Source organism: Saccopteryx leptura, chromosome 10 (assembly GCF_036850995.1).
Source record: "Saccopteryx leptura isolate mSacLep1 chromosome 10, mSacLep1_pri_phased_curated, whole genome shotgun sequence".
In the NCBI taxonomy this organism is placed as follows: domain Eukaryota; kingdom Metazoa; phylum Chordata; class Mammalia; order Chiroptera; family Emballonuridae; genus Saccopteryx; species Saccopteryx leptura.
This window is the reverse complement of record NC_089512.1, coordinates 60,659,984-60,684,206: the sequence shown is the minus strand read 5'-3', so window position 1 is coordinate 60,684,206 and position 24,223 is coordinate 60,659,984. Positions and strand designations below refer to the sequence as shown.

The 24,223-nt window shown below is 40.1% G+C and overlaps 1 protein-coding gene across 3 annotated transcripts in view; it reads left to right on the top strand.

The window, feature by feature from the left end:
• Window positions 1–24,223, top strand: part of ERC2 (ELKS/RAB6-interacting/CAST family member 2) — a 1,061,162-nt gene that overhangs the window by 518,890 nt on the left and 518,049 nt on the right. For all 3 annotated transcript variants that reach the window (XM_066351701.1, XM_066351699.1, XM_066351702.1), the window contains one exon: window positions 21,220–21,357. In XM_066351701.1, coding sequence (XP_066207798.1) covers window positions 21,220–21,357 — 138 coding nt within the window. The remainder of the gene's footprint in view (window positions 1–21,219; window positions 21,358–24,223) is intronic.

The following is a 24,223-nucleotide window of genomic DNA, read 5'->3' as shown; positions in this document are numbered from 1 at the left end:
AGAGCAAACAAGTGTGTAATGATTGTTAACTATCCACAGAGCATGCACAATGCTATTGCCTCTGAACTGGGCTGGGGACATGCTGGGACTTTCCAGTCTGGGACAAGTGCACGCGGCTAGAATTGTGTGGCTGTTATTTGTACTTTATATTAAGCAATATGGACAGTGCTTGCACTGCCGACATTTCTCAGAGTCTGGTGTTCTCTCTGGGGCTGTAAGGGACCTAAGAGAGTATAGTTTATGTTCAACTTATTGTGTCTAAAGAACAGCAGGAGTAGCTGTTTCCTACATCTTGAGAGACTAACTCTGACAAATAAATGTGACCAGTTTAAAATCACGCTTTTTTTAATAAATGGCTATCCAGTGTGGATAGCCATTTATTGATGGAAGTTATCCTATTATGCCTGAGTCAATTTTCCTATGAAAATGTTTCTCATGTTTGTGCAGTGGTCTCATCCTGATCTCTGCTTCTCAAGATTAATGTTGAAAAAAGAAGGTATTTTCTATTTACAAGGATGATTTAAAGAAAATTTAAAAACTGCTTTTCAGTTTCTCTCTTTTGGCAATTAAGTAACTTGCAAATGGCCAAAGGTTGGCTCTCTCTCTCTCTTTCTCTCACCATCTCTTTCTCTTATTAAAAAAAAAGAAAAAAAAAGATCTGTGGAGACAGTCCATCATTATTTGGCAAGTTTTAGTTTAGAATTAAGTTTCACAGCTGGCTTATCATGTAAGTATCTGAAAATAGGGGTTTATAATGGAAATGTTGAAACCACCTTAATCTGTTGGTAAATGTTTTCATTCTAGCACTTATCTGAGCTCCAAGAGGCCTTGGAAATTATTCCTCGGTCTCTTAGTGACTCAAGGAACCATGAATTGCGTTCATTCTAGAACAAGGAGAGCAAAGTTGCCATTAAGCTTGTAGCCCAAGGAAGGGGCTCATTCTGAACCCTAAGTAGGTTCTGCCCACGTGTGTCTTATCTTGAGTACCTCAGTGGCATGTGTCAGGGAAATGTGTGGGGAACGGGGCTTCTTTGAAGCCTATAAAGGTTTCTTACCTGCTTTGCCCAATAACTACTAAGGTAGAACCATGAAGTTTTTCTAGAGCATCTTCTACAGAACTAATATTTTCAATGAGCAACTTGTTGAAATTCATTGACCACATATGTATTGAGGACCTACTATGTACTAGGGGCTTGGAAAACAGCCTGGGGATGAAAGAGAAGGGGTCTTACCCCCAGAGAACCTCAGTGGAAAATGACAGTCAAAACCAAAGTCAAGCCACAATTGTGCTTCTGGAGTTAATGACTGGACTAGTTGCAGCGAGTGCCATGGGGAATGCAGGTGCTGAGGGCAGAGAGGGCAGAAGAGGGTCGGGCATGGGGCTCCCTGACTAGTTGCAGCGAGTGTCATGGGGAAGTGCAGGCGCTGAGGGCAGAACGGGCAGAAGAGGGTCGGGCATGGGGCTCCCTCCCTTGCTAGGGCCAGGGAGGTCTTGGGGGAGACCTGTGGCATTTCAGGGGAAAGGGGAAAGATGGAGGTATTTGCCAAACCAGAGATGGTGGAGTTGGGAGCTTAGCATTGCCAGGACTTGGGGGTGACTGAAGTGAAGGGGCAGGGTTGAGAGGAGGCTGGGACCTATGCAGGGCCAGTTTGCTGGGAGTCCTGTGAGCATGCACGGATTTCACACGTGACCCCAGACCTTTCCCACCTCTGTCTATGTGTGAAGTTGAGGCAGTCCACCAAAAATCTACTCAGACTCCCTGAAGGACCGCCAACCCGAATGTAGAGTGTTCCGGACTGAGGGAGTGGGGCAGGAACATCTGCCGGAGGCCATGGGCTACTTCTCTCCCTTGACTAAGACAGTGGAACACCATAGCGTTAGAGACACTTTTACCAGTCCAGTCACTGTAAAAATATGAGATGTGATTTATATCCAATAAAATCACCCTCTCTGGTGTGCAACTATGCATTTAAAAAAATACAGGAAAAATAAAGAGGCAGTAAAAAGATCAGAGGTTGCCAAGGGTTGGTGTGGAGAGAAGGATGAATAGGCCGAGCACAGAGGATGTTGTGGACCAGGAAAAGACTCTGTATGATCCTGTGAAGACAAATATCCACATTTGTTCAAACTCATAGAATGTATAACACCAGGAGGAAGCTGTAATGTACAGTATGGACTTTGGGTCATAGTGATGATCAGTGTAGGCTCAGTGGTAACAAATGCATCACTCTTGTGAGTGGTGTTGATAATGGGGGAGGCTGAGCGTGTGGGGGGGCAGGCAGCATCTGGGAAACCTCTCTACCTCCTCTCAGTTTTGCTGTGAACCAGAAACTTCTTTTAAAAAGTCTTAAATTAAAAAAAAAAAAACCTGTAAAAAATGCATATAGTCATGTGACCGCCACAGCAGTCAAGATGTGCTACAGTTTCTATCAGCCTGCAAAACTCCCTCATGCCCCTTTGCAGTGAGCCTTACCCTTGGCAGCCACGGTTTTGTCCTAGCTCTGTGCTTGGCAGAATATTATGCAAGTGGACTCATACATAGGTTGACTTTGGGTCTGGCTTCTTCTCCATCACATAGATGCAAGTGGGTTCATCCACATGGTTGTGGGTGTCAGCAGTCTGCTCCTCTGTAGGACCCCACTGCACAGATGAAGAGCAATCGTTTGTCCGTTCGCCCGGTGCAGTTGTCCGGTCGTTTTCACGTGTGCCCTTTACAGTAGTCCTGGTGGCACGGTTGTGGGGCTGCCTGCCCTTCCTCTTCCCCCTGAGCCTCCCATGGACTCAGCCCAGCAGCCAGCGCACGCTGTGCCCATGCTCCAAACTTTAAAGGTTCCCGTCGCCTGGAGGATAAAGGTCCTTAGCTTTCTCCCAGCACCTTTTGTAACTGGGTCTCATCTGTACCACTGTCCTCTCTCACTCCTCCAGCCAGACCCCAGAACAAGTCATTGCTCTTTCTTACCTCTGACCCTTTGCACACGCCCCGCCCTCAGACTGGAACATTCTCCTCTATTGCCATCTCATTCCAGACTGTGCTAACTCACCCCTACTCATCCCCTGGCTCTCAGCCTAGTTGTCACAACTTCCTGGACCCTACAGGATGAGGAGAGTCCTTTTCCTAGGTGCCACAATGCTCTGCTTATTCATAGGATCAGCCTGCATTATCATTCCCTGTTTATTTCTAGGTCTTCGCCCTTAGACCTGAAGTTCCTTGAAGACAGGAGCTGTGCTCACTGCTGCGTCCCGGTACCTGGTGGGTGCCCAGTGCTCAGCTAGTATCTGTCGAATAAATGAATGTGATTGGAGAAATATCATCATTCCAGTCACAAAAATCAGAGCATGGGACCTTCAAAAGAGTTGCTTAGGTTTCTCAGCTAATCGGGAGAATTCCCACTTCTCTCAGGCCTGGATGTGCTGTCATTCATGACAGGACTCCAGTGTGTAGGGAGTCTCGTCAGTTTTCTGTATCACAAAACATCTAGGGGGTAGAGGTCCTTTTCCCCTTCTTATAATGCCTGAAACCTTGTAGAACCCCTAGAAATAGAATCTGAGCCTCTCTGAGGTGTCCCTGCATCTGATCCTGAAGGTTTGAGACTGAGTACCGCTTGAGCAGCTTAACCTTGGCAGGGTGCCTGGTCTAACACCAAGTTCATCTTGGTGCTCTCTGGATTTCAGGGGGAAGTTCAGTTTGGGTCTCTAGGAATCAGATTCTGCTCCTCTCTGTCTCTGTGGTGTCTGTTCTGATAAGCTGTTAGTAAATTCACTCTTAGGTGAGGAGTCCCATATCATCTAACTTGACAGCTCTCAAGTAGTAGGCACTCAACAATTCTCTGTTAAATTAATGAGTGAATAAATAAATAACAAAGGAATGGGTTACTGCCTTTGCTTTTGCAGAAATATCAATATATTTCTTTGTTAGTAGGTGACATGATGCGGTCTGTTGGCCCACGTTTGTGAAGCGTTCCTGTTGTTCTGAACTCCCCCATCTTCTTCCTACCTCAGGGCCTTTGCATTGCAGTACTCCCAGTTGGTTCTTCCCTGTCTGCTCAGATGTTACCTCCTCCAGGAAGTCCTCTTGAGTACCGCATCTGACATAAATCTCTGTTCCAGCTCTGTCACTCTCTGTTCTCTGATTTGATTTACTTTCTTCATAGACTTTGTCCCTATCACTGTCTGGAATTACTATGTTTTATGAACACTGTTGACTTGTTTATTAACTTTGTCTCCTAATATATATAAGCTTCATGGGGGCAGGAAACTTGTTTGGCTTCTTCTCCAGGTCTGCAAAGAGACATTCAAATATTAGCTCAATATTGAATATTTATTTATATAAATTGGGGGAAAGATGCCTTGATTTTCTTATTAAGGAACAATTTACTGTGCATTGTGTTATAATTGTTTGATTTTTACTGGAACTGTACTTGCAGGAGGGGGACAAAGGAACATGTTAACAGTATGTAGTCAGACCAGTCTAAAATAAATGCTTGGTTATTCTGTGTTCAATCCACATTATTCAAAAATAAATATTGAAGTAGTAACTAGGTGAATGTGGTTAAAAATTAGTAAAGGAAAGCATAGTTTTTAGAGTCTGATAAACCTGGGTTCAAGTCCTTCCTTTTTCATCTAGTAGCTATTAGGGGAACAGAGTTCATTAACAAAGGACAGAAGTTGTTGATGGCCATCTTGAAAGATCAATCCATGAGATTCAGAAATTACACGTGGGGAAGCTGCCTTGGACAATAAAAGAATAAAACACATTCTAGATCTTAATAGGAAACAAAAGTTCATAAACAAAAGCAGACTGCTTCTTTAAATATCTGATTTCAGAGTAAGACTAACCTCCCAGAAAAGCTTAAGGAATTTAATTGGGGGAAAAAAAAGCAGATTTATGTTTTCTTTAGTGTCAAGCTAGCAGATGAGATTGAATTTTTGACACTTGGCAGAAGACAGACTCCTTTTCATTAGTGGAATGAACTTGGAGCCCATGTGGTTATTTTATTTTGTGAATTCTGCATGTGCTGTAATCAGCCCTTTCGGATGCAGACGGTTACTGCAGGAAGGAATGAGGATGCTGAACTCTGAGTGGAAGAGGAAGGAAAGCCTGTTTCCCCATTTCAGCTCATTTGCGCAGCCCCAGGCCTGCAGGCTTGCTGTGCACCAACCACCCTTTTGTACTTCTTTTCTTCCAACATGTAGAAGATACCATGAAGTTCTTTCCCCAGGAGCTTGAGAGGTAGAGAATATACAAACTCCGTTTCATTTATGTGGAAGTTCTATCCGCTGTGTTTTGTCAGATCCTGTTCTCTTTATGGGTGTGTGTCGTATCTTCAGCCTCTTTGCTATATCTTAGTCCTCCAAAAGTTTGGCTATGGATAGGATTTGTCATAAGTGGCTGGTGACTTCTCACTTGAAGAGCTTTCCAGGGAGACTGGATTTTCTTAGGTAGGCCCTTGCTTTCTCATAGAAGATGCTTCTACCAAATGCAGACACCTCTGATGTGTTTGCTATTCATGAGAACAAAGGTGTGAGGGACGAGGAACCACCTGGCCCAGCTTCTGCCTGCATCCACGTTCTGGAGGTGCTTTTGGAATTCTCAGGCCTTTAGTTAGGAGAGAATGAGGAAGATTGTTGCCAATTTTTCTTGAAGAAGATGATGACTGAGAGAAAGATGGTAGTCACTATTATTTTCCAGATGCAGGTTGATGTAAAAATGTTTCAGTTCAGTTTCTTTTTAAAAATCTGATTCATAAATTGTTATATCAAAATCACCTATAGCACTTGTTAAATATGTAGATTACCAAACCTCCCCCTGGACCTAAGGAGCCAGCACCTCTGCTCCTACGACTGAGGAGCCTGCGTTATTAGGTACCTAGATCGTTATGTGGCCAAGTTGGAAGCCACACTATTTTGGATAATTTTTAATGTTCTAATAATTGAGTATGTTGTAGATGTGCGTTTCATAACAACACAGTGAGCAGAAAGAACTAGACGGCCCCTTGGGGACCTCTGCCTGTGTAGTCGCTTGAATCATCGAGATGCTGCTGTCTCTCCGAGGTTGCTGAATCACATTCTTGTGGGCTTTTTCCCTAGCTCCCCCTTTGTTCCAGTGAAGAACATAACTCATTTTGTCTCAGAAATTCTTGAGAAGGGATCTGGCCTCAGCTTCATAAAAGCTCTTCACGTCCAGAGTTCCTTTCATGCTTAGTTTCCAAAATATTTGAGAGAAATGCTAAGTATGCTTAGAATTACTGTGTCACGTTTGTGAAATTCAGACAGGACACCAGGGCTTTAGTCAGAACTACACTTCGAATTAGAGGTCCCTAAAACATCCATTTGAAGCGAAGAGGAGTCGAGGCCCAGGAAGCTCTACCGTTGAGGTCCTGACAGCCATTCAGGACTTGGCTCTGGAAGGTTTAGGCTGGGGCAAGTCTTGCTAAATATAGATAAAGCTTGTTGTATAAGAAATCAAATATAGAAATAAAAGGAACAGATACTAAGTTACAGAATGATCTTCCAACAGGCTATGCTCATGCACCTAAAGGAAGAAATGCTCCTCTTTGTTTACACGTCCTTTTGTGTCTAAGACAAAAATAAAAAGTGACATGTAGCAGAGCCTTCTTTTAGATATAGCTTGATAGTAGTAAAACATACTTTAATCTCCATTTCACAGAGCTTTTATTCCAACTGAAAAAGAATTCTAATATCCAGAATTAAATTTTTATTGTAATTTACAAGTTATATTGATAGTGATTCTCATGCATACTGACCTCCAATAATAATGTGTTTTTTTCTAATCTACCACAAATACATTCTATAGCCACGAGAACTATTGCTTTGGTGGTTTCTGTTTCCAGCACATGTTACTATGTTTTTGAAATGGAACATTTGCTGTAGGGGACAGAACATTTAGCATGAAGGATACTAACCAATAACAAAATAAATTGTCTGCAAATAATGATGTAGGATGCTTTGACATAATGTTTCTATTTTTCAGTCTAGTAGTTCATCTCCCTGTCCTTCCTTTGGGTTTGTATTTGGTTTGGGGGTAAAAGAGCCAGGATTTGTTTATTTAGGAAGTAGATGCAAGAGTCTAAAAATGAACCACGTCCTAATCCTCCCCCCCAGTGGCTCTTATAACAACATGTGGGGACCTTTTTGAAATGCTATCTCTTCGTAGGAGGAAATTTTCTGCAATGCGAGTATTTTATCCTATTAAGTATTTCTTAAATTAAGTTAAAGAGCATAGATAGAATAGTTTAAGTTGGAAAATAGTTTCGTGAATACTAGAGTGCTGTTATTTTTTCCGAATGCATACATACTTCGCATCTCAAATTCAGTTTCTTTTATTGTTTCACTTTTGAACTCAAGAGAAATTAATCTTTTATTTTTATTCCTTCCATGGATTTTAAATATTTAGTTCATAAAATTATATAATCTCTAAGAAAAGCAAAAGAGCATAAGCCAAATTTGTAATTCAAAACAAGGGTGATAAATAAAATGTATGTTTTAAAAAGCTTCTTAAAACTTCAAGAAGACAGTCAAAATTGTGAAAAGATATCAACTTGAAGTAATTTAAATGACACAGTTTTATGTTGGTTTTGGAATGACCTTGAGAAAATATCTTCCCAAACAAATTCACTCTTAGATAATTCGCTCAGACAGGCTCTGGAAGAAAAAAATTCTCTTGAAGTGAATTGTTTTCTTTGATGCTGCTGTTTTCCTGCAAATTCCAGAGGATAGAATCTTTGGTTTTAACTTCAGATAATGAAAGTAATTTTCCTTTGAGAATGAGGTTTTTGGTGGAATTGTAAAGCCTGTCTGCAGGTGAGATTTAATTTAATCCTTTGAGTACTTAAGAAGCATTCCTGAGACAGTGGCCAAAAAAGTGACAAGATTAGCACTTTGTTTATTGACAGTGTGTGGACAAGGAAAGACTTTTATCCTAAAGGGTTTAATGATTTTGTTTTTAGTGATCTTAATGGCAACTTTTAATTACTAAAATATACATTATTTAAATTGTCAAAGATGACTTGACATACCTAAAATTTAAAGTTAGTTGCAATTGAATTGCAGCCTAGGAACTAAATAGCAACAAAGAAAAAATGAAAAGCTATTATCTTGCTATCAGGTTTAGAATAGAGTTAGGGGGTGGAAACTAAATGTATAAATAATAAAAGAAAATACCTAAACAAAAGTTTGCATAACAGAAGTTGTGCCTGAGATTCAGAATCATCTAGACATAATTTACATAAGATTTTAAAGATGTAAAGTTATTCTGTTTGTCTTATTTCTTTTTTAATTTCTCTTTTCTGTAGTGTTTTGTGTGTTCCAATAAGCAAACTAATTTTTTTTTTATGTTAGATACTATTTGAGGATTTTAAGTAAAGAAGTCTATAAAAATGAAAGGTGTATGCATGGTTGAAATTTTTTAGTGGATTTATTGGGCTGACATTGGTTAATAAAATTATATAGGCTTCGGGTGTACAATTCTATAACACATCATCTGTACACTGTATTGTGTGTTCACCACCCCAGGTCAAGTCCCCTTCCATCACCATTCATCCCCCTTTACCATCTCCTGCCTTCCTCCACCCCTTTCCCTCTGGTAATCACCACACTGTTGTCTGTGTCTATGAGTTGTTTTACTTTTGCTTAATCCCTTCACCTTTTTCACCCAGCTCACCCTCCCATCCTACTCCTGTATGGTTGAAACTTGATACAAAAACTATGTATTGTATCTGAAATCTGAAAGCTATGACTTTCTGATAAAATTAGTGTCATAAAAAATTCTTAATTATTCAGTTCAGTTCAGTGTGTGCACAAATGTACATTTACTGCATGTAGTGATTCCCTTGTGTATACTTTGCTTTTGTTTGTTATTTTGGGGAGTTCAAAATATGAAAAAAAAATTGGAATGTGTTGCCTTCTATATTTGATGGGTTTCCATCAAATTATTTTTATGTGGAAAACAGAAGTCGGATCATCTTTCTGACTATCATTACAGTCAGCAGAAATAAGCTTGTGAGACTCGGAGCTTTTCTTGTTTAGGAGCTCCCAGACCTCTTAACCACTGTGCCGTCCTGTCTGTATGTTTATCCGGGTTAGCAAAGCATGACGATCTCATCCACAACAATCACTTATTAATATTTTTCAATTGTGAGAATTCTAGAAGCTCCCTTGGACCTTGCCTTTATTTTATGTTTGGATATTTTCAGGATATTCCATTTTATAACAATTTGGGGATGTTTTAAATTTGCTGCCTATTCATTTTATGTCTAAAGGAAAAATTACACAAAATTCCATACTATTTGGGAACATGCTGTCTTGGTTAGGGTTTGGATCACATTTTAAAATTAGTTTTCAAAAAAGGAAATCATATAAATGTTCTGGAATTCAGATAAGCACCAAGCTTGGGAAGCAGGCGCTTCTATTTTAGAGTGCTGATCCATTGGGGTCAGACTGCCGATGGTAAGAGAGCACTCTAGACTTTTAAATATTGATAGATACTTTCAGGAGCTGTTTTCTTTCCTGCCCCCCCACCCCCCCAGTACATTTGAATTTGGACTTCGTAGAACTTGCCAAGTGCAGTATCTCAAGTATTCCACAGGGTGTCACGATTTGGTTGGTTGTTCTCTGGCAGACTGTCGGGTGGAAGGTAACTTGAGCCAAGGCTCATGCCGTATTTCAAAGGTTGTGTCATTTGGGTTAGAGTCGAGGAATATTTAGTGAGGGCCTACTATATGCCAGCCTCATGATAGGAAATGTAGCGCTTAGTGGTATCATGCAAATCCTGTCTTTATTTGGTGTTTGGTATTTTGGTGGAGAAAATATTTGCCAGCACAGACTTTGCTTGAATTTGTACACCATGTAGCAGTAGTCCACTTGGGAGTGAACCTTCCCTGGAGGAGTTAGGTTTGGAAACCACTCAACCGCCCAGCTAGACTCTGGTTCTCTTCCCATCTCTATCTGGGGGGAGTAGATCCCTGGTTGTGCTGGTGTAGGGAAGGGGCCAAGAAATCCTGCTCTGCAAGGCACCTAGGTAGCTGAGGGGAGGTCGGAGTGCAGGAGTGCGGTCTGTGGAGTCAGACAGTCTGACTCTGAATCCTCCCTTCACCATTAGTTTTCTGGGTCACTTAAAAAAAGTTACTTTACTTCTTTTGATTTTAAACCAGGATGGGATTTTAAAAACAAATTAAGCAATCCATTTGTAAAAAGCATGGAGTGGCTTCCAATTATGAAAGAAGCTGGAATAGCCCCCATTTGTTCTTGCTTCTTCTCTCTAAATACAAGTTAATTCAGATTTGCTGAAGCTAATTCAATAGACAATCCTGAAGAGACTCTGCAGGGTGGGAAGAGAGGAGGAGGACTCCCACAGGGGCCTCAAGGATTGAAGAACACTGGGATGTACCCTCGGTTTCTTTCCTTCCCACACATCCACGCATCGGGGCCGCAGAGCTGACAGCCGGGACTGCTCGCAGAAATGAAGGACTCCAAGGAAAGGAGCAAGGAAGAAGGGAAGGAAAGCAGGAAAGAAAGAAGAGGGAGAGAGGAGGGGAGGGAGGAAATGAAGAAGGGAATGCTTGCCTGGTGGCCAGAGGCCTTACCAGTGGCTGAGTCTGCTCATGTCGGCACGGCGCGCAGAGCTGTGCTGCCAGCCTGTGGCCGCCGCACGCCGTCCTGCAGCAGGGGCCCCGGCTGGCCGTGGCCACTTCAGCAGCAGAGCCAGGGCAGACCTACCTCTCTGAAGCCCTGAAGTCCCCAGAGCAGGGAGCCATTCTGCATATAGCAGCGACGTCAGCAAACTGGAGAGGTCAGCCAGGCTCACATAATGAACTGGAACAAAGCAGCTGGCTGCTAAAATAGATATAGATATAAATAAGAAAACAAAACAAACCTTTTAACATATATCCAAAATGTCCAGGACATAACTGAAAACACTTGTCATACCAAAAATCAGAAAAACCCCAATTTACATGAGAGAAGACAATGAATGCCAGCACCAAGATGAATAAGGTATTAGTTATCTGACAAAAAATTTAAAGCAATTATTATAAAATTGATTGAACAAGTAATTACAAATTCTCTTGGAAAAACAGAAAACCTCACTGGAAGGATTCAATAATGGAGTGGAAATGACAGAAGATAGATCAGTGAACTGAGGGCAGATCAATAGAACTTAATCTCAGCAACAGAAGAAAAGTAGACTGGAAAATAAATGAACAGAGCTCAGGGACTTGTGGGACAAAAAAAATATATCTGACATATCATCAGTTCCAGAAGGAGAGGAGAAAGAATAAAGGACTGAAAAAAATGTTTGAAGAAGTAATAGCTGTGAATTTCTAAAATTGGCAAGCAGTATAAACCTACTGATTCAGGACGATGAGTAACTCCCAACTAGGATAAACCCAGAGAACTCTATGCCAAGACACATCATAATCCAACCTCTAGAAACAAAAAACTTAAAAAAAAAACCCTAAAAATATCTGAAAGCAACTAGAGCAAAACTACTCAATATTTATGGGAGAATGAATACCAATTCAAATAACAGTGGATTTTTCATCTGAAACCATGGAAGCCAGAAAGATTTGGCACATTTTTCAAATGGAGGAAGAAAAATACTGTCACTCATAAATTCTCTATCTGGTGAAACTATCCCTCAGGAATTAAGAGGAAAATAAAGATGTTTTCAGACGAAGGGAAGCCAATTTTGTCACAAGGACACTTACCCTTAAAAAAGGACTAAAAGAAGGTCTCTAAACATAAAGGAAATTTTTACAGAAGAAGAATTAAAACTCCAGAAAATAAGGAAGAACAATAGAATAGAAAAAAATAGGGGTGAATAGAATAATATTCTATCTTATTCCTGTAAGTTTTTAAAATCATAGTTGATGGTTGAAGCAAAAATCATAGCAGTATATATTGTGGTACTCAATGTCTGTAGAGGAAATAATGGACATTTGTATTTAAAAAGGGGGGGAGGAGATAGGAGGACCTTAAAGGAAGTTCAATTTCAATATTCCATTTGAATTGGTCAGACATTTACACCAGTAGGTTGTGACATGTTGCATATATAAATTGTATGACATACAACAATTGCTAAGAAAATATGCAACACTGTATACTCAATCAATAAATGAAGATGAAATTTAAAAAATATTTAAAGTAACCCTCAGGAATATAAAAAAAGAGAATGGGATAGATGGACAACAGAGGATATGAACAGAAAAAATAACAAAATAGCAGACATAAGCCCTGACACATATACTAATTAAAATAAATACATTGTCAGAGTGGATTTTTTTTTCTGTATTTTTCGAAGAGTGGATTTTTTAAAACACAACTATATGAGGTCTGTAAGAAGTTTTCTACAAACACAATAACTTAGGTTGCAAGTGAAAGAATAAAAGAATATATCATGTTTACATTAATTTAAAACAGGAGGAATGGGTATATTAATATCAGATAAGGTAGACTTTAGAGCTAAGAAAATTACTAGAGACAATGAGTGACATAGCTATATAATAAAAGAAGCAATCCACCAAGAAGACATAACAATTCTAAATGAATATGCAGTAAGCAAAAGAGCTTCAAAATATATGAAATATAAATTGATGGAACTGAAAGGAGAAATAGACAAACATAATTATAGTTAGAGACTTCACCACCCCACAATCAGCAATTGGTAGAGCTAATTACAGAAAAGTAGCAAGGGGATAGAAGAACTGTACTCTTATCAACTAACAAAAGCTAACTGACATTTATAGAACTCTCCACCCAACAACTGCAGACATGTAGTGCGCAGGTAACATTAACCGAGATAGATCATACTCTGGATGTAAAACAAACCTCCGCATAGAGTATGTTCTATGACCATAATGGAAACAAACTATAAATCAATACTAGTAAGACCAAAGAATCTACAAATAACCCATGGTTCAAAGAAGCTAAATCAATAGTAATCCATATTTTGAATATGAAGTCTCAAAGAAAAAATATACCTGTAACAGAATGAAAATGAGAATACAATGCATCAAAATTTGTGAGATGCAGCTCTAACAGTGCTGACAGGAACTTTGTAGCGTTAAATGGTTACATTAGAAAAGAGAAAAGCTCACAAATGACTAATTAAAGTTCTTACCTCAATCAACCAACCAACCAACCAAACAAACAAACAAACAAAAAAGCCCCAAGTAAATCCAAACCAAGTACAGTATAAGGAAGGAAATAATAAAAATAGAGCAGAAACAAGAAAATTGAAAACAGAAACAATGGAGAAACTCAATAAAATTAAAAGCTGCTTTTTTGAAAAAACATCAGTAAAATTGATAAGCTTTCAGCAATACTGACAAAGATAAAAGAAAGAAGATACAAATCACCAATATCAGAAATTAAATAAGATACTATGATTCTGTAGTCACTAAAAAGTTGACAAGAGATAATCACAGACAACTTTATACTCATAAATTTGATAGCTTAGTAGAAATGGACTAATTTCTAAAAGATCACCCTATCAAAACTCAACCAAGATAAAATTAATCACCTGAATAGTTTTATAACCATTAAATAAATTGAATTTGTAATTTAAAAGTTTGAGAAAAATATCAAGCCCCAGATAGCTTCACTGGAGAATATTACCATACTTTTACTCAATTCTGTACTGAAATAGGATGAAGAACTACTTTATAACTAATTTATGATGCCAGATTACTTCTGTACTCAAAATAGTAAAAGACAATCCAAAAAAAAAAAAAAGAAAAAAAAAAGAAAAAACCTACAAAGTCCCCAAATCTAAAATTACTGATTACTATCTTTCATGAACCAAAATATTAGAAAATCAAAGGCAAACATTTAATTTAAAAAATACTATATATACTGGCCCTGGCTGGTTGGCTCAGTGGTGGAGCGTCGGCCTGGCGTGCAGAAGTCCCGGGTTCGATTCCCAGCCAGGGCATACAGGAGAAGTGCCCATTTGCTTCTCCACCCCTCCCCCTCTCCTTCCTCTCTGTTTCTCTCTTCCCCTCCCGCAGGGAGGCTCCATTGGAGCAAAGATGGCCCAGGCGCTGGGGATGGCTCCTTGGCCTCTGCCCCAGGCGCTAGAGTGGCTCTGGTCACAGCAGAGCGACGCCCTGGAGGGGCAGAGCATCGCCCCCTGGTGGGCAGAGTGTCGCCCCCTGGTGGGCGTGCCGGGTGGATCCCGATCGGGCGCATGCGGGAGACTGTCTGACTGTCTCTCCCCATTTCCAGATTCAGAAAAATACCAAAAAAAAAAAAAAATACTATATATACTATGATCAAATGAGATTTATTCCAAGTATGCAAGGCTGGTTCAACTTCAAAAATAAATCATTATAATCCACCATGTGATTAGGCTAAAATATATATATAAATATATATATATTTATATATATATATACACACACACACATAAAAATATGACCATATATATATATAAAAATATGACCATATATATATGGTCATATTAATGGACATAGCATTTTATAGAAGTTGACATCTACTCATGATAAAAAACTCGGAGCAAGTTAGGAATAGAGGGAAACTACATCAACTAGATCAGTGGTTCTCAACTTTCTAATGCCGTGACCCCGCAATACAGTTCCTCATGTTGCGGTGACTCCAAACCAAAAAATAATTTTGGTGGCTACTTCATAACTGTAATTTTGCTACAGTTATGATTTGGAATGTAAATACCTGATATGCATTATGTATTTTCCGATGGCTTTAGGCGACCTCGCCGGGGCCACGACCCACAGGTTGAGAACCGCTGAACTAGATAAAGAATATCTGCAAAAAAACATAGCTAATATCTGTCTTTTATCCTTAAGACTAAATATGTTTCCCCTAAATTCAGGACCAAGGCAAGAGTATCTACTCCATCACTTTTATGCAAATAATACTCCAAAGTTCTCTCCCGTTTTGCAGATGACATGATTAGCTACATAGAAAATCCCAAGGTATCATTGAAAAGGAAAAACAATGAATAAAAACCTCCTACTACTAATAAGTGGGTTCAGGAAAGTCTCAGGATACTAACAGTAGTAACTATGTAGAGGCCAAAATGAAAAATATAATACCATTTATAATAATGTCAAAGAAAATGAAATAGTTAGAAATGACCTTACCAAAGCATATACAGGATCTTTATTCTGAGATTCACAAAATGGTCATGAAAGAAATTAGCAAAGCCTGACCAGGCAGTGACACAGTAGATAGCGTCGGACTGGGATACGGAGGACCCAGATTCGAGACTCCGAGGTCACCAGCTTGAGCGCGGGCTCATCTGGTTTGAGCAAAGCTCACCAGCTGGGACCTAAGCTTGTTGGCTTGAGCAAGGGGTTACTGGGTCTGCTGAAGGCCCACGGTCAAGGCACACATGAGAAAGCAATCAATGAACAACTAAGGTGTCGCAATGAGAAACTGATGATTGATGCTTCTTATCTCTCTCCGTCCCTGTCTGTCTGTTCCTGTCTATCCCTCTCTCTGACTCTCTTTCTGTCTCTGTAAAAGAAAAAGAAAAAAAAAATCAGCAAAGTCTGAAGCTAATTGAGATGTACTGTAGCTGTAACCATGAAGTGGTGAAGGTGTCAATTGCCCTGAAATTGACTATCAGAATTTCACCAAGGGCTTTTAACATAGACAAGCTTATTATAAATTTTTTATGGATAGGCACAAGCCCTAGATTAACTAAAATGATCTTGAAAAATAAAGAGAATAAGGTGGGAAGTATCACTCTGCTTGTATTAATCTTTACTGTATATCTACCATAAGCAAGGTATTATTGGAAAGACAGAGACAGATCAAAAGAACAAAAAAGAGAATCCAGGAGCAGTCTCTTGCAAATATGCCTCACCGATTGTTTTACAAAGGTGCAGAAACACTTCAAGGGTGGAAGGATAGCTTTTAAATAAATGGTACTGAATCATTTGCACACCCATAGACAACAGAAATGGATGTTGGCCTAAACCTCAGATCTCATGCAAATTAACTCAAAGTGGATCATGGGCTTAAATGTAAGACAGAAAACTTTATATTTATTAGAAAAACTATATGATAAAAATCTTCAGAATCCAGGGCTTAATAATGATTTCATAGAATTGACATCAAAAGCATGATCCATAAAAGGAAAGGATGATAAACTGGACTTTCTGCACCAAGAAAGATCACGTTAAAAGGATGAAAAGACAAGCAACAGACTGGAATATAATACAGAGAATAATTATAAGTCATACATCTGACAAGGAGTTGGTATCTGGAATATATAAAGAACTGTCAAAAGTTAGCAGTAAAAACAAAAACAATACAATTAGAAATGGACAAAAGACATGAGCAGACATTTACTGCAGAGGATTTACAGATGGTGACTAAGCATAAGAAAAGATGCTCAGCACGATTAGTCATTAGAGAAGTGCAAATAAAACTGTAGTGAGATACCATTGCATACCTAGCAGAATTACTAAAATAAAAAGTAGTGACAACACCAAAAGGTGGTGAGACTGTTGGGAAACCATCTCATTCGTACCATGCAGGTGGGAATGTAAAATGATTCAGTTATTCTGGAAAAGTTTGGCAGTTTCTTACGTAACTAAAATTGCTCAAATCCCACATGACCTGGCAATGACACTCTGGCAGCACTTATCCCAGAGAAATGAAGACTAATGTCTGTAGAAAGAACTTGTACATGAATGTTCACAGTAGTCCATGTGTAACAGGCCCAAACTGGAAACAACCCATATCCTTTACTAGGTGAGTTGTTCAACAAGCTGGTATATCCATACCATGAATACTACTTAGCAATAAAAAGGAACAGATTATTGGCAAACATAACAACTTGGATGGATCTCCAGAGAATCATGCTGAGTGATAAAAAGCCAGTCCCAAAGGTTCTATACTGTGTGATTATATGTAACATTTGTGGGATTGCAGTATAGGAATGGAGAACGGATTCATGGTTGCCAGGGCTCAGGGACAAGGGCAGAGTCAGGAGATAAGTGTGTGAAGTTATAAGAGGGCAACACAAGGGACCTCTGTAGTGATGGAATTGTTTTGTATCTTGACTTTGGTGGTGGTCGACTGAATCTACATGTGATACAATTGCAGAGAACTAAAAGTAGCCACAGGAAGATGGATGGGGGTGAAGATATTTAATATTGCTGAGCTGTACATTTAAAAATGCCTAAAATGGTAAATTTTCTTATGTGTATTTTACCACAGTTTTTAAAAAAAGGGAAAAGAAAGATATTTCTGAAGCATTTAGAGAGTAGCAGGCCTATGAATTTGTGCTCACCACAAACTGATTCCCCCCCCCCTTTTTTTTAATTTCCAATCTGTCATGTAACAATATGTGGTCCTATTGTGTATAATCGCTGTGTGGTTCTGGCCACTTGTGACAAAGGAGTTCAGAAACATCTTAATTTAGATATATTCTGCTAGATTGATACACTGAATTCCACCAATCACGTTCTTGAAGATTGGAGTGCTCTATAGACACTCTGGATGTCTGTAGTTGTCTTCTCACAGACTAATAACAAAGAGTTGCATAAACCACATTTGGACAAGTGTCTGAATCAAAGCACAGATTTATGATCCTGTAAGAATTGCATAGAGAGCTAGTTCAGAATAATTGTTTCGGAATGGTGTGGTTTGCTGGCTCAGGAGCAAAGAGCAGGGCTTCCCCTTGGTGTTGTGAATGTGCACCCTTTTTTGGCTACCCATCGTTTGATTTCCTTCTGAGTGAATGAAGGGCCTCTCTCCTGCTGGAAGGCGTAAATGTCACTTGGTTTCTCAGATTCCTTTGCAGTAGGACTGTGTCCCTTAACTTCATGCTCCTCAGTAGGAGTATCTTCCTCAGAGTCATTGGGAAGTTGGGAATGTGAAGAACTCTCTCTCTGCTGCCTTGACTACAAAGTCAAGGCCATGGGGCTGCATGATTGCAGGGCTAGTGGTGATGTCCAGTGGTCAGTTACAGCTGGCTTTGCGCTCAGTTTCTAGTATGCAGCAGGTGGAGCAATAGCGTCTGTGTTAGCATTTGCATCAAAACTGGGCATTGTTCTGGGCTATTTTCCCCCATGCTGGTTCCCAGCCTTCTGTTTATTTTGTTCAGGGAAAACAAGTCAGCAGATCTAGGAAAGTATAAAGAAGAAAAATAAAATCATTAGTCACACCATTGCCAAAAAATGACATTTTAGTGAGTTTCTTTTATATATATATATTTGTTCAAGGTAAGAACTTTTAAAAACAAAATTATATTATTTCAAATTTTGCTTTTTTTTTGCATTCTATTTCCATTTAGTGTAAATTGTATGCAAACACAATTTTAAGTATTTGCATAATGGTTTAAATATAACTTGGACTATTTAGTTTTAAGTGGGCATTTGTTAATTATCTAATTATTTATTGTTTAGTTATATATAATATTATCATTATATACAAATATAAACTAAAAATTACCCATAATCTCACTGGTCAGATAATCCCAGTTGGCATTAAAAATTAATCAAACCCAAATGGTTGGAAAATTCAAGCCAAAAACTATAGAAACTTACAAAAATGGAAAACAGAAGCTCCTTTCTACCTTCTGCACCCGATCCTTTCCCCCAATGTTAAGCACTGTAAAAATTTCTTGTGTTTTTTACCAGAAAAAAAATTTCAGTAGCTACTTAACTTTGTGGACTTCTAGATTTATTTTTTATTTACATGAGACTATTTCCCACACTGTTCTGTACCTTGTGTTTCTCTGTTAATAATCATTCTTGGAGATCTTTCTGCAGCAGTTCTTAAAGTGGTTAATTTCTTGCTCTATAAATGTGTCTCCAGTTCCAATCTGTTACTCAGCCTTGCCTGTGATGTCATTGGCTCTTCTGATGGGTTCTTAAATATGAGATAAATAGACATGTCACTTATCTGTCACCAGGTCTCACCAGCCCACGTTTCTTTATCTCTTAGCTCCTACCTACATACTGGTAGGACCTCTAACCCTCAACCTCCTTAGTCTACCTGGTAATTTAGGGGAGGCCCCAGGTTCTCACACAGCCTCACAGCCAGACTTCTTTAGCCTCTATTTCCAATGCCCAAAGTCCCTTGAAATCTGTGCCTACCACTGCCTCAGGGCTGATCCCCTGGAGGGGGTCCTCTCTTCCCTGTCCTGGTTGGACAGTCTCCCAGGTTGGGAAAGGTATGTTTCATTGGTTTGCTTGGAACCATCATGGATTTGCACATATATGTGTACACAGATGTATCTGTGGGTGTACTCAAAACAATAGCATACACTGTGTGAAAAGTCAGTCCTTTTAGTTGCTGGCTTCTATATAACGACCATCCTTTTGACACGTAACTGTCCATATTCTTGCTCACTCATATATTTGCTTATGGTATTGTATAACTCTATGAACACTTGTCTGAGATGGGGGTAGTCTTTGTTCTGACTGTAGATGATTATGCTTTTGAGTTCCTGTTTCCCATGGAGGGACAGTGAATTCTCACAGTGGTCACTGGATAGGAACACATTGAATTTTGTTGGAGGAGAAGGTTAGTTATTTGACTAATAACCTGAGTTTCCAGGATGTGTGTTTCAAGGCAGAAAATGTTTATTATTAAAAAGATACATTGTGTCCCTGGCTGGTTTGCTCAGTGGTGAGTGTTGGCCTGGTATGTGGGTATCCTGGGTTCTATTCCTGGTCATGGCACACAGGAGAAGTGACCATCTGCTTCTCCACTCCTCCCTCTCTCACTTCTCTCTCTTCCTGTCCCCCCTGCAGCCATAGTTGATTAGAGAGAGTTGGCCCTGGGTGCTGAGGATGTCTCCATGGCCTCTGCCTCAGTTGCTAAGAAGAGCTTGGTTGCTGAGCAATGGAGCAATGCCCAGATGGGCAGAGCATCGCCCCCTAGTGGGCTTGCAGGGTGGATCCCAGTCAGGGTGTGCGTAGAAATCTCTCTCTCTGTCTCCCCTCCTCTCACTGAATTAAAAAAAAAAAGAAGGAAAGAAAGAAGGGAGAAAATAAGGTAGGAAAGAGTGGAGGAAGAATGGAAGGAGAAAAAGCCCATCTCTGTTCTCCCACAACTGTTGTAACCACTGGAAAACTTCGCCAAGTCACATCCTGTGGACTGAGGGGCAGCAGCGTCATTGTCTTTGTATTCAGGACTATGTTGATGCTGCGACTGCTGCCACCTCTGCTGTCAGCCTCTCCTCATTATTGCTGCAACTACTGTCATTATTTGTGTTGCCATTTCAGATTCACGCTAAATGAATCAAGTAATCCAAAAATTTGTTTGAGTCACACATCGTGAACATGCATTTGGAATTATTTCCTGAGAAAGCCTGGTTGCAGAATACAAATATTTTGAATGGACTTATCTCAGAGTTGTACTGCTATTTTTCCTTGTCATTTTAAAACCCTTAATACGAAGGAATTGTTTGTACAGTGGAGCTATTTTTTTTTATCCTTAGATAAGAAATACATGGTTTGAAAGCAGAGAATAAAAACATGAATGATAATGTACGTGCTGCACTCTGCAAGGTCCTGGCTGCTGCTCCTGGGCAGGCGTTATAATCGGCTATTTGGCGTGTTTATTTCAGGCTGCAGATAGTGGATAAAAGTGCCTGGTAGGTTGCCAGCACATGACTTAGTTGCCAAATTGAGTGTTTAGTACTTGTTACATTTGATTTATATCACAAGTTCTTCCCATTAACAGTCTACTGGTGATAACCTACTTGGCTTTTCATGTGGTTACTTTGAAACAGCCACTTGACAACATTTGGCATATCACAAAGTTTAAGACTGAATAAAGGAGTGAGTGAATGACTACATAGGTTCTGCTGTATGGTGCTTGGTGCAGACCCAGTACCCATTCTGTTCATTATGTGAGTAAATCCTGTGTATGCATTTCTTTCATTCACTGTACCATGGTAGGGTCTATGAATTTGAGACTTAGAAGGCTGGTGAAAGGGAGAATAATATATAGATAGAAATAATAGTGCTTCCATGTCTGAGGGACAAGTTTGAATTATGTGGAAGAAGAAAGGCCTCATCGAAACAGTGTTGATTCTTAGTCAAAGTGTAACTTCGTAATGCTGACAATTTCTGTAATCTCAAATCTGGTTTTTTTTTTGTGTGTGTGTGTGTGTGTTTTAAACAAGTTCACTTCAGGAATCTTGGCCCTGGATACATAATAAAATGTGTATTAAATATGGTGATCTTTATTTTCAGATTGAAAACTTGCAAGAACAACTTAGGGATAAAGACAAGCAACTGACCAATCTGAAAGACAGAGTGAAGTCCTTGCAGACAGATTCCAGTAACACAGATACTGCGCTGGCGACGCTCGAGGAGGCTTTGTCAGAGAAGGTGAGCTTGGACAAAGGAGCAGGGTATCAGGATTTACAGAAACATGGTTGAGAGCAAATGTTCCAAATGCATTGAATGCGCCTGCTTTTCTCCATGCACTCACTGCCCCCAGTCCTGGTGGGGCCGCCCACTCCCATGCCCTTATATAATATATAGACTTGGCTCACTGAAGCCAAGGGTGTCTTTTGGAAATGCAAACCTGATCACCTTATCCTTGGCTTGACAACCTTTATTAGCTTGTCATTGTTCTTAGAATAATAAAACTTAAAATCCTTAACCTGGCCCATAGGTTTCATTCACTGTACCATGGTAGGGTACATCCATTCATCTGACCTGGCTCTTAGCGGACCAACCACCTCTTGCCTGTTTTCCTCCTCCTTCTCTACCACTCTCCCTCCCTTTCCCTTTCTCCCTCTTATTCTCCCTCACTGCCTGCCTTCCTTCCTTCCTCTCTCTCTTCATCTGTCCCTCCTTTCCTCCCTCTCTCTCTACCTTCCTTCTTTCCTTCCTTTCCAGACTCACCCCCCATCTCTTTTCCCTTGTTCTCTGTAGTCTAGCTACATTGGCCTTCTGGATTTTCAAGTGTACCACGCTCCATCTTGCCTCAAACCTTTTGCACATTTCATTGCTGAGACTAGAACATTCTTTATTCCCAGCAGACTTACTTCCTCTTTTTCTGAGAGCTCAGTTTCCTGAGAAGCTGTGTTGCCAATAGTTAAGAATGTGACATTGGAGTCAGACTGCCTGACTTCAAATCCTAGGGCTGTAGTTTACCCCTTTGGACAAGTTTCTTAGCCTTTTACTCACTCAGTTTCTTCCTCAGTTCTTGTTTAGATCAATGGGTATAATAAATTATAGAATTATAGCTGTTGTTGTTATTATTTTATTAATCATTTTCTCAGGGAAGCCTCCAAGGTAAAATCATTATGTTTTTATGAATACTGTGACCTTCCCAGAGCTCAGGTCATAATCTTAATTGTGCTTTTATCTGTTTTTATGTGATTAGTTGGTCTTCTCTGCTAGACTTCAAGCCCAAGAAGTACACTTATGTTTGTGTGTACTTATGTGTGTTAGCCACCTTCCCCCAGTGCCTGGTATGCTAACACCTGTGGGGGAGGTGCTCAGCAGATAGTTATTGAGTGAGACCCCTCTCCCACTATATGACAGGCATCCCTGTGGACACCCAGGATGCAGCAGAGAAAAAAATGGGTGAAAATTCTGGCTCTCAGAGATTTTACATTCTAATGGGCATGAAGGAGAGGTGAACAATAAATACATAAGTGAAATACATGGAATTTCAGAGATCAAGTAACAAGTAACTCTCTCTCGGAGCCTCAAATCTCCCATTTGTGGAAATGGGGAAATTAAATTAAATGGCCCCTAGTTTCCGTAAACCAGTGTATCTTTTTTTTTTTTTTTGTATTTTTCTGAAGCTAGAAACGGGGAGAGACAGACAGACTCCCGCATGCGCCCGACTGGGATCCACCCGGCACGCCCACCAGGGGGCGATGCTCTGCCCCTCCGGGGCATCACTCTGTCGTGACCAGAGCCACTCTAGCGCCTGGGGCAGAGGCCAAGGAGCCATCTCCAGCGCCCGGGCCATCTTTGCTCCAATGGAGCCTTGGCTGCGGGAGGGGAAGAGAGAGACAGAGAGGAAGGAGAGGGGGAGGGGTGGAGAAGCAGATGGGTGCTTCTCCTGTGTGCCCTGGCCGGGAATTGAACCCAGGACTTCCACACGCCAGGCCGACGCTCTACCACTGAGCCAACCGGCCAGGGCCAAACCAGTGTATCTTGAAGCCTTCTTTGAGTTCTACTTCAGAATCACCAGGAGGTGCTTATTGCAAATCTAAATTATTTGGCCTATTCCAAACCTACTGAATCAGATCTAAGATAGGACCTGGGAATCAGCACTTTAGCAATCTCCCCAGGTTGTTTTGATGTACCTTGTCATCTGAGAGCCACTGATCTAGGCTAAAATATAGGAACTAAAAAGAAAGTTATACTCTATGGCTATATAGTCTTCAGGTTCCTAGTAAAAGTTATAAGATTATAACTTTAGGAATAAATGATAAGATATGAGATTTTATCTGATGACTGAAGGGTAAATAAAATGATTTTTCAAGGAAAGATATTTTTCTGTTTTTAGTGTTCAATATTGTATTACCAAAGCTCACTGCTGTAATTTGGTTTGTAAAATTCCAATGAGGGCAAAAAAAAAAAAAAAAAAGAAAAGAAAAAAAAAATTCCAATGAGGGAATGCTGGTTCAAAACTATTAATGATTCTGTGTATCCCTTTGCAGTTTGGGAGTGATAGGATGTCAGCCTATTTGTACCTCTTCATTTCTGTCTCCAAATTTAAAGAAGTAAACATAGACCATATAATTTTCCATGTAGTGAGTTCTTGGCAGGATTTTATCTTTCTTTTTTCCTTTTTCTTTTTTTTTTTTTATCCCAGCCCTATTAAGATTTGATTTATTCTAGTTTAAATCCCTAAGAATTCCCAAATCTGGAACTACTCCCTTCTTTAAGCACTTCCTTTGCGGCCCAGGGGGTGCCTGGGAAGGAGAGCTGAGGTCTGTGGGAGTCCGGCCCCTAGACTGCCTCCACTCCTTGTTGGTAGCATCAAGTCGGGGCAAGCCTCTTCTCCTGTCACTGTCTCTCAGGACCTTAGTTTCAAAATGCACACTGCAATGAGCTGTTTTCTAAGTCCCATTTGCTTTCAGAGCTCCCCTGATCATAACTGCTCAGTTTGCTGATCCTCGATCTCAGGCACATGACTCCTGAACTGGACCATAGATGAGGAGCTGAGTTACATTCCTCAAAGGGCCTGCAGGGCAGACCAGTGAGGAAAATGGGTTTGCTGAGG